This window comes from Gallinula chloropus (assembly GCF_964237585.1).
Source record: "Gallinula chloropus genome assembly, chromosome: 10".
NCBI lineage: Eukaryota > Metazoa > Chordata > Aves > Gruiformes > Rallidae > Gallinula > Gallinula chloropus.
Window position 1 is genome coordinate 14,954,113 of NC_140095.1, and position 10,757 is coordinate 14,964,869.

General features: G+C 49.2%; 1 protein-coding gene across 3 annotated transcripts; it reads left to right on the forward strand.

Moving 5' to 3' along the window:
- Nucleotides 1-2,767: 2,767 nt before the first annotated feature.
- SAP30L (SAP30 like) lies at nucleotides 2,768-8,767 on the forward strand (the record flags this gene model as incomplete). 3 transcript variants are annotated; one of them, XM_084268657.1, is made up of 4 exons in its annotated part: nucleotides 2,768-2,953; nucleotides 4,787-4,909; nucleotides 6,570-6,668; nucleotides 8,617-8,767. In XM_084268657.1, 4 exons carry the CDS (start codon nucleotides 2,768-2,770, stop codon nucleotides 8,743-8,745), a joined length of 537 nt encoding a protein of 178 aa, XP_084124783.1. In that variant the 3' UTR covers nucleotides 8,746-8,767. The 3 variants fall into 3 exon arrangements, with proteins under 3 accessions (XP_084124783.1, XP_084124784.1, XP_084124785.1); XM_084268658.1 differs by lacking the exon at nucleotides 4,787-4,909; XM_084268659.1 differs by lacking the exon at nucleotides 4,787-4,909 and having other exon boundaries at nucleotides 6,585-6,668.
- Nucleotides 8,768-10,757: the final 1,990 nt, after the last annotated feature.

Consider the following 10,757-nt stretch of genomic DNA (forward strand, 5'->3'; position numbering starts at 1 on the left):
CAGCTTTTCTGTCCCAAGAACCCCAAATGGCTCCATTAAAACAGCAAGTGCCGTATGACAGCTACATCGTGAGCTTATCTTTAGAGGGTCGTGCTGCTCCAGCTGAGATTTAAAGGCCTGTGCAGGTTCTCCTAATTTGATTAGAGGGCTGGCTTGGATGGGCAGGCTATTACAGCTTGAGAGGCACTAAAGCTGCCTGGGTGCTGATGGGTTTATGAAACATTGTTTCTCACTTCATTGCAGCTCCAGCAAAGAATTAATAGATCAGGTTAGTGATAGATACCTAATAAAGAATGTCTCTTTGAGGCAGTTTATTTCACAGCAAGCTAGTTCCGGGCTAGCAGACTGTGAAATCTTGAGGTTCCTATGAGGATAAATATGCTGAAATAAACTGCAATTATACGAACACCTCCGTGAGCACTTCTTTTCTTTAAAACCAGAAAAAAGAGGTGTCATTGTTAGCCTGAGCTGGAGGTACTGAGCATTGAATTAGGGGACAGAGTGTGACAGAAGCAGAGGGGTTTTCCCTTTTAGAGGGCATTGCAGAGCAACTTAGAATCTTTTTTTATTTGCATGGGATGAGAGTTTGCAGCCAAAGGTGAAATACAATCTGATGGGAAGTGCCAACCTGTTCTGGCACTGTGATAATGCCTGTTTCTCCAGCCACTCCCAGCTTTCCATAGAACAGCCCAGGGAGAACCTGCAGAAACTCTTCCTCATGGGACGAGGACAAAGTCCTCTGCCTGTTAGGATCACGTACCCTTTTATCTGCATGCTTGTTGCTGTTATCATCTGCCCCTGTGTTTTCAGCTTCCCAAACGTCCTTCTGCAAGATTTCCTCAGCCTACTGTTTGATTTTTATTTGTAATGATAAGATAAGCCTAGAAAGCTTGCTCCTGGGAGCTCCGAGATCACTGTCAGCCTTCTGGTGTGTTCACTTCCCCCGAAACACGGGAATATCTGTATGGTTCTTGCCAGGAGGGTATTAGTTCAGGCAGGCAGATGCCAGGCAATTTGACATGGGGCTTCTATAAGCACCAGTATCTTGCTTCTTTAAATCTGCTTGCTCTTCGCTAACTGCTTGTTGTTCTGTGGGTAAAGCCATTTGTTTGCACCACCTTCCTGTTGGAGTGGTGTCCTCAGCGTGTGCTGCGGTTCTCTAGTAGTCACGGGGACAAACAGGAATTAGGGATTGAGTGCAGCAGCAATCAAAGCGAAGACAAAAGGCAGAACTGCTGAGGGGAAGAGCATTAAGTCCCTGCCCCCCAGATTTACTCTGCGACATGGTTGGTAGCGCAAGGACTGCCTGGAAAATACGTGTTTTAGGGTGTCTCAGTTGTCTTGCAGGCAGAACAGGCTGCAGGACGCTTGTGTCCGTGTTCGTGTAGCAGCCTGGTCTGACATCTGAGGGCTTTGAGGAGTCTTTCCCTCAAGCGTATCGTGTGTGATGCAGCACGGCTCAGCCCCTGCTAACGCACATGGTTCTGCGGGTGGCATTTCAGACTTTGATGTAATTTTACTCAACAGAACCATTCCCCCCCCCCCCCCCCCCCCGTTTGTGCAGAAAGGCTTTTCTTGAGGAGGATGGAATCATTTTCCATTTACAGCTGCCCACGCACCTGTGACAAAGGCATTCGCTGCCTGGTACTGCCGGGGTGACAGCATTTCCAGAAGTAACACCCCTTCCCCGCGGGGCGGCATGCCTGCCTGCCTGCCCTCCCTCTCCCCTTTCACCTGTTTACCTTCATTTTCTTCCTTCTCCTGAAGGGGAAGGAAAGGCAGGGCTTCAGGCCAGCCGCGCCCGGGCCCCGCGTTTCCCAAACCGCTCTTTTCCCTCTCCCCGCCTTGGAATTAGTATAAAAACCGCGCCGGTGTTACTAACGCTTCAGCCCGCGCCCTGCCCCGCCACACGGGACCTGCGGCAGCCGGGCACAGGCGCTGGTGGAGCCTCTGGGCTCAGCCTCGGTCTGTCGGTGGGAGACCCCCGGCTGCGGAGCCCGCGCTCCAGCGGCGTTTCGCTGCGCGGGGCAGCGGAGCGGAGCGAGCCCCGAGGCTGGCGGGGCCGGGGGAGCTTCTCGCCGCCTCCCCGAGCGACGCGGCCGGGTACCCGCTCCGGCAGCGCCCGGGGAGAAGGGAGAGGCCGGGACTCGCCGCTCCCGGTCGGCGCGGGGAGGGACGGACGGCCGGCCGGACACACACCGCGGTGCCCTGGCAACGGCGCGCGGGCTCCCCCCCGCGCTCGCGCGACTCTCTCCCGGCGACCTTCCGGCTGCCGTGCGGGCGCGGGGCCGGGCCGGGGCCGGGCTGCGGCCGCAGACTGGCGGCTCCCCCCGCCAGTAGAGGAGCGGAGCGGCGGCGGCGCTCTCCGCCCCGCGAACCGCTCCGCCCAACCGAAGCCCCGGCTGCAGCCGGGGGGGCGGGACTTCCGCTGCCGGGGAGGCGGTTTTGTGTGTGCGAGCGGTGCGTGAGGGGTCCCGGCTCCCCCGCGGGCGGCGGCGCTTGGGGGGCCCGGCCCGGCCTCCGCGGGCACCGCTGAGGGACGGCGGCGGGCGGCTCTCCCTCCTTCCCTACCGGCGGCGCGGCCCGGCCCGTTCCGCCGGTGCTGAGGGGGGTCCCCCCTTGAGGGGGCCCCTGCGAGAGCGGGGGGCCCCCGCGGGGACGACGGGGTCCCCCCCCCCACCGAGAGCGCGGGGCGGCCCGGCGGCGGCGGCGGCTGTTTGCCCGGTTCTCGGCTCCCCGGGCGGGGTGAGGGGCGGGCAGGTGGGCGATGAATGGTTTCAGCACCGAGGAGGACAGCCGGGATGGGCCTCCCGCCGCCCCCTTTTACGGCCAGAGCTGCTGCCTCATCGACGACGGGGACCGCTGCGTGCGCCCCGCCGGCAACGCGTCCTTCAGCAAGAGGATCCAGAAGAGCATCTCGCAGAAGAAGCTGAAGCTGGACATCGACAAAAGTGTGAGTTACGGCCTCTGCCGGTCCCTCCCGCCGCCTCCGAGACCCCCCAGGGGCCGGCCGGGCGCGCCTTGCCGTCCCCAGCCCGCCACCGCACTGCGGTCTCTCCCGGGGAGGCCGCGCTCCGTGCGCTGCGGGCGGCGGAAAGTTGCTTGTGCGCCCGGCGAGTTGAGCTTTCCCATCGCTTTTGGGGGGGGGGTTCACGCAGCCCCCGCGAGCTATGAGGAGGGCGGGGTGCCGGGAAGGATGCTTTGTGTTGCGAACTCGGCTCCCCTGGACAGCGTTTCACTATACTGGGTGTTACTACGCGAGGGGAAGCGAAGAACGCGCCTGGGTAAAGATGCGGCTTTTCCTCCTCGCCTCCCGCAGCTTGATGAAGCAGCAGCAGCAGCACAAGCCGTGCCTGGCAGGAAAGCTCTCCCGCGGCTGGTGTTGAGGGGGAGCAAAGGAGCTTTGCTCCACAGGCATCGCTGCTATTTTAATTTCACTTTCCTTTTGCCGGTGCTGCCGGCGTACGCCAGCAGAGCAGGTTACGGTTGCACTCGGGTGTCGCTGACGTGATGAACTCGGCAGCGAAGGGGGTTATTAAAGATGAACTGTTGCACCGACCGGTGAGCTGTGCTGCCCTTAACCTGAGCACTGGGGTGCTTGTTCGCCCGTCAGCACTGAACAGCCCAGCTTGCTGCTGACGCTTCGTGACATTAAGTGACAGCTGTCAGCTCAAGATAGAACCCTGTCCTTTGCCGAGGAGGGAAGCAGGTAGAGCAGAGCAGCCCGCCGAGGTTACAGAAGGAACCTCTCAGAAGTGACATGGTTAATGGCGTTCTGCACTGCTGGGCTCTTCTTCACCTGGTCTATAACGATTAAAAGCGGTAAAAACAACACCACCAAAAGGGTGAAGTTTTGAGTCAGGCTCTTTGGCAGCTTCCCCAGTTGGTGAGGTTCCTTCTGCACCGCCAAAATACGTCATGTCACGGGAAGAAAAGTGACTCAGTTTTGAAACACAATCTTACTCTTAAAACAGAGTGTTTCTCCTGGTTGTAGCCCTCAGTGAATTTCTCTGGTGGTACGGTCGTTTCTTTCATTTTAGGAGTGAGTCTTTGTTGACAGAGGTAAGGCTTTAGAAACAGAAAGAGGAAGTCGGACTGATGAACCCAGAATGAAGGGAAAGTGTGAGGTGGGCTGCATAAGGTGATTTCAAATGGAGGGTGCCTGTGTCACCCACAGACATTTTTGCCCCATGGGTACCAAATAAGTTGGATCGTTTGTGGTCTTTGTTGTACATATGCTGATTCTAGTGAGATAATACCTGTTAGAAAGGGTGTTCCAGTGCAGGGTAAGCTATAGGAAAGAGACTTTTGCTTTTGATTTTCTTGTTTTAATAGATGTAGTTGGCCAACTTTTATCTGATCTAGATTTTGAAACGCTTACAGTAATAATCTCACATACTCTTTAAACCAGAAAGCCCAGAAAAGCAGAAGAGAACGATGTATTTCTTGGTAGTTACCTGGCAGTAAGTCCTGAAGCAAATGCACTTCCTCCAGTCAATTACCTATTTTTTTCTGACAAATGATTACAACCATAAAAAACACATATATTATCTCAGAGTTGCAGGTTCAGCTCTCAGCTCCTTAGTTTTCCTTGCCTTTAGTCTTTGTTCTCTAACTCAAGAGTATCAGTGCTGGAGTTTAAGATTAGAAGATCCCTGATGTCATGCCTGTGGTGAGGGACGTCATGAGGGACACGCTCTCTGATACTGGTGTCTGAGTGGCTGCTGTTGAATGCTCTCTCTGCTGTGCTGGTTTTGATTCCTTTTTCACCACTTCTGCTTCTTAGGTGAGACATCTGTATATTTGTGATTTTCACAAGAACTTCATTCAAAGTGTCCGAAACAAAAGAAAGAGGAAGACAAGTGATGATGGAGGTGACTCTCCTGAGCACGAAACGGATGTCCCGGAGGTTAGTAGGTGCCACATGGGTATAGGATGACTGACAGATTTTGACTTGGGTGTTTTAATATGGCAGGAAATTTTTTACTTTTAAATTGAAACTCCTCTGAAACTGCTATGGAGTTACTCTCCTTTCCCAGGAAGACTTTTTTTTCTGGTGTGTGATGTCCTAATTTTCTTCTTCATCCCTGAATTCTTTGTCTGTGTGAGGTTTTCCATGAAAAGAGGTATGATAAGGTAACTGTGCAGCTTTGTGTATCTACTGCTTCCAAACAGAGAGATGTTAAAACACTGTTTGATACTCTTTTTAAAGCTAAAAGGTTATTGGCTATAACATTTGCCCTGATACAGTTCCTTGTTACCTAGCACACATAATTTTGCAAATAAGCTAGAGAATCCAGAAGCTCAGTCCCTGTATGACTGGGTGTGTGATATCCAGGAATATCAGGCTTCTCCAGGCCTATGCACATGTAGTATTTTGGCACTGTTTAAAACTACCCTCGAATTAATTTGTATCATCTTTTCATTTTCAGGAAATGGGCCTGTTTTGTTGTTGTGTTGGGGTTTTTTTCCTTCCCTGTGTTACAGAACTCGAGAATAATCTCTTCTCTGTGCCATTGTGTTCTGTATTTGCTTTGGTGATGTTTCTGGTACTGTTGACACTGCAAAAAGTTGTGGAGAGGTGATGTCCGTGGAGGAGCTGGGCTCTGGCTACATCAGCAGAGCCCTCTGCTGGAAGTGCCTCCAGCATTGGCAAAAGCTGTTTAATTTAAGGAAGAAAAAAAAAAAGACACCAATAGTCCTTTTGGCGGCAAAGCTGTGTCCTGACTGCAGAGCTATTTCCACACTCCTCCTGTGTGGGGGTGTTGAAAGAGAAGCAAGTTTTTGGTTGGCTGGTTTTAAGGATACTTGACCTTCTGTTGGAGCTGTTTGTAGTTTCCATTCTACAAGGTTGTCCATCAAAACTTCCCCATACAGTCTTTGCACTAGTTGCCAGGACTGGTGAATACCCAGCTGGCGTCTTAACAATGTCCATGCCATAGAACATGCAGGGTGTTTGGTGGTTAAAAACTGCCTAAGCAGGAGAGAACTCTGCAGCATGGCAGTTTAAATGTCATTTTCTTCTTGGTTTTCAGCAGAGACTCCTTTTGTCTTTGAAACATGGCGTTTTCCACATGATCTTCATCTTCCTTCCTGTAACCTCCCCCACCACCACCCTTGCTTTTAAACAGCGCACTTCCCCTTGAAGTATTTGAATTTCATTTCTTCTCTGACTCTGTACTCTGTTTTATGTCACAAGCCATTTGTTCGGTGCCTGCTAAATTGTGATATTTCATGTGTGAGCTTTTTAAACCTTCTGGGAACAAAAGGTTCCCCTTTGCTTGGAGGTTGCAGAGGTGTAATTGAGAGCAGAAATTGGCCAGCAATTCTGTTGACAGCATGTGAACCAGAACAAAATTTTGTATTTCCCTGAGGCTATTTTGGTCCTCTAGCATTAACAAATACAAAGGATGCTTAGATTTGTCAGTAAGGCAAGCTGCTGTGGCTCTGAATGCAGGCAAGGAGCAGTCCTTTTGAGGAAGAACTGGTTATTTTTAGGTAACTCTACATTCCTGCCTAATCGCACCCTAAAGGTAGTACTCATCCCCTCCTCTCTGCATCCCTTCCAGGTTGACTTGTTCCAGCTCCAAGTGAACACTCTGCGACGATACAAGAGGCATTACAAGTTGCAGACCAGGCCTGGACTCAACAAGGCTCAGCTAGCAGAAGTAAGTGAGGACATAGGTAGTGTCATCTCTCTTACTGAAAAGCTTCTTATCCCTCTGCTGAAGTGCACGTTTCTTGGTCTCTAACACCTGTAGCGACTCTCTCACTAGTACCTGCTGTGTGCTCTGAGACAGGTTCCGGGGTGTGATGCCAACAGAAAGCCACCTCCTTTCATTCACTTGAGGTGGTGGTGGGATAGGTGGAAGCTGGCCTTGAAAGCATGTTTTAGTAACTTGCTTTTCTCTGCTTCCTTCCCCTCCTTGTTGATGGTCACGGCCTTTAGGGAGCAGAATCAGAACCTAGTGTCTCAGCTAACCCCAGGTGTTAACTGGAGATGGCTGTTGTACTGAACTCAGACTGACACACTGCTAGTCACCTTTAGAGCCCCTGGTAGTTTTTCTTTCCTCGCAGGCACTCGAACTGCTTAGAACTGCTTCTTATTAAAGGCAAAATCACTGACTATGACTTCAGATTCCTTACTTCCCTCCCTTGTCCTATGGTTCTGTGTTAAGTCAATAAAAGGCTTTTTCCTTAAGAGCCTCTACTGCAACTTTCTCACCGTATGGGATGTGTGATACGAAAGAACTCTCTCCACCTCTTTGTAATTTGGGCTAGTTGTGCTTGGTGTGCATCTGCTCTGCTGTCTCCTGACTCGATCTGAAGGTGTTCTGTGAAGAAATCTTCTCTAAACTAAAAAAAACCTGTAGCCATTACTGAATGGTAACAAGGTTGGTTTGGTAAGGCTGAGGCTTTCACAACTGTCTGCATGAATCTGTTTTGCTTTTGCTTTAAAGAACAACCAGCAGACCAAAAAAGACAGCAAGACACCGTCTTGCTCTCTCCCAGAGTCAACTAGGGAATATTCATATTCAGAATATAGAGAGGGTGTAGTGTAGCATGTGTTGGAGTAAGGTGAACGAAGCAGTGTGGGTGGATGTCCTCATTAGGAGTTCTGATTTGTCATGTTCTGACTAACCAGTTCATAGTCTCTTAGCTGCCTCCTGCCATGAAGGACCACTTACCTAGGTGATTTGCCATGAATGTGCCCAGGAGAAAAAAAAAATAGAAAAACTGCTGTGCAAGCGGAAAATAAAGGAGCCTAACTTAAAGTTGTCACACACTTCCCAGATTTCCTGTGAAGTCTGAGCAGCTTTGACCCTACGCTGGATCCTCGTCCAGCTCCCATGCTTGAATCACTGCTGCCTGAGGCTCTTAGACTCCTGCTGCTACCCCACCGTAAGGAAAACTCAAACTTCCATAAATCTTCTTGGAGTGACTTATTGCTCAGCTCGCATCAACACCCGGTTCTGGAGCTGCTTTGGGTGCCAAAAAAGAGCTTCTTCCATATAAGAAGCGGATCGCATCCAGCTCCAACATGTTTTCTACCTTCATTTTCTGAGGAAAAAGCAGCTAATGGTTCAGGGCTTGTGCTAGTGTCAGAGAGGGGTAGCCCTAACCAAATCCTAACCCTCCCATTGCAAATCTCCTGATGTTCCTTCCAGTGAAAACTTATCCAGTGTGTTTTCCTTTGGACTCTTAAAACTTTGCTACACCTGGTCCACGCAGCAAAGTGTTTCAGTATTTCTGACACTCTCCTTTACCAAGCTGCAAGGAAAACTTGCTCTCCAGATAATCTGGGCATGAAATGCTGCTTAGGAGAGGTTGTGCTGCTTTGGCAGGAGGACATCCTGGCTTCCAAATTCCGCTTGTAGGTTGGCTGCAGATACTGCTGACATAGCAAGGCTATGCGGTGTTCGTATCATTCCAGCTGTAAAGAGAGAGGAGGTGAACGAGGACTCTGACAGTTCGAATCGGTGCATGTTGGACTAAAAGTATATTACACTCAGTGGCAGTAAAATCTTTTATGGGAAGTGAAGAGAAACCCTGTGCTCTGATTATTTCTACTTTTTAATTTCAGAATTTCTGTCTCTTTACATGTTGTCCTTCTAGACTGTCAGTCGTCACTTCAGGAATATTCCTGTGAATGAGAAAGAGACACTTGCCTATTTCATCTACATGGTGAAGAACAACAAGAGCAGGCTGGACCAGAAGTCAGAAGGTAGCAAACAACTGGAATGAAGATTAACAAGACTTGGAATAAGAGAGACCTTGAAGGAACAGATGGTATTGTGCATTTTAGGTATATAAAAACTGTTGAAGTATATTGTAAATTCTTTTTTTTTAAATGCAGTAAGTCTGGATGACAGAGAAACATGCAGACATTCTTATCAGGAGAATTTGAGAACATGCACCCAGCATGTTTCTGAAGACTTCTTCCCCTCATTTCAAAGTCACTTTGGAATAAAGAAATGAGGATAATGAGGAAACCACCTAAACCTGTAGGACTGTGAAGTTCATCAACTTGGTGTGTTAAACCATTTCTGGAAATCTGCATCTCAGTGCAATTCAGATCACAGATGGAATTTTTTCCCTGAATTCAGGCTGCATCCCAAACCATCATGCAGTTTGTCTTGGCACAGGACTGGAATAGCGGCAGAGATAAAATTCATTATTGAGGTGCATGGGCCAGGACTCTGTCTGAAGCTTGCTCCCCACCTGTCTTGCTTTGACTCACTGTTTCAAGTCTCAAACTTCTACAGATGCTCCAGCTCACCAAATCTCCTCCAGTGATCACAACTTGACTATATTCAAATTGATTGTTTGGGGTTCTTTTTAACCATTTTCCTTCCCACTCCCTTCCAACAGGGATGCCAAACAACTCTGCAATCTCTTTTTCTAATCCTTTTTATTCAAGAACTCACTAATTAATTGTCCATAGGCATTTGAAAACTTGGGTGTTTCCTCAGAATGTGGTATTAAGGCAAATATAGCTCGTTCGCTGGGTTTGATCGTGTGGGTAGAAATGCTTGTTTAATTCACTTACAGTGTTTCCCTCATACTCGAGGCTCAGCAATGGTGGGTGGTGAAGCAGTGGCTTAAGACATCAGTCTCTTACCTGTGTGTCAGATCAGGTACCAATCACAAATGATGTGAATCTTATACTGAAGCCAGTCTTTAGCAGGTGTCACAGAACTGCTGTGTGGGCTCAGCAGGCTCTGTTCGGTGTAAGGCAGACTTGTGCTGATGGCTGTAGCACCATGACTGGGGTGTCAAACTGACTGGAGCATGATGCATTTCATCTGTCTGTGTGATGGGCAAGAAGTATCACAGCACTTGCCTTTCCTGAGCATTGCATGTGCTTTCGTAAGGGCTGTGTGAGCAGAGGGTGGCGTGTGGTGCTCCCTAACCGGAGCCGTAGGAGGAGATCGCTCCGATTTTGCTATTTAAAGCCAAGGTGTCCTTACAAATAACACAGTGGTTATTGTGGCAAAAGGAGCTTGTAAAAGTGTGGGTTGTGACTGACTGTTCTCCAGTGACCTCAAATCCTATCCAAGGGGATCTCGTGATATAAAGCACCACTCTGTTGCGTTGCTGTCTTAACCGATGTCTCCGTTCTGTTACAAGATGCCAAGACTCCACATAGAGAGTATATTCTCAAGAAGCCTTAATGAACGAACTGAACAGTAGGAAACTTGGGCTAGTACTTTGTCAATGGCAGGTTGTAATATTCCAAAACTGGATGAAGCTTTGTTGAAAAGCTAAACAGATTGCAATCCCAGCTTAGTAGTACTGCGTCATGTGTCGTAAGGCGTGAAGGGTTCACAGAGAAGCTCTTGTTGAAGCTCTCCCAGGGTCTCTTTAAAAACCAAGTCACAATTTAAAGCAAGCTGTTCACATCAGCTCTGAAGTGTTTGCTAGCACTCCAAAAACGTGTTCAACAAACTTCAACGTGTCTGAGTCCTGTGTCGTAGGCAGAAATACTGTTATGGTACACATCTCATTTGTGAAGTGTTGGGGGGTGTGATTGTTTCAGCATTCCTTGCTTGAATCAGTATGGAATTTAAGAACATCAGAAGAGAGAAGTTCAAGGAATGAGGAGAGAATGTCTTGCGTCGGTATTTCATGAATGTTAAAAGATTTCCTAATTACACTGGTCCTTTCCTTATTGAAAGGATGGAGTAATTCCCACGTCAGTCAACATGATCTGGTTTCTCTCATTCAGGACAGATAGCTAACGGGGTACGTTCTCT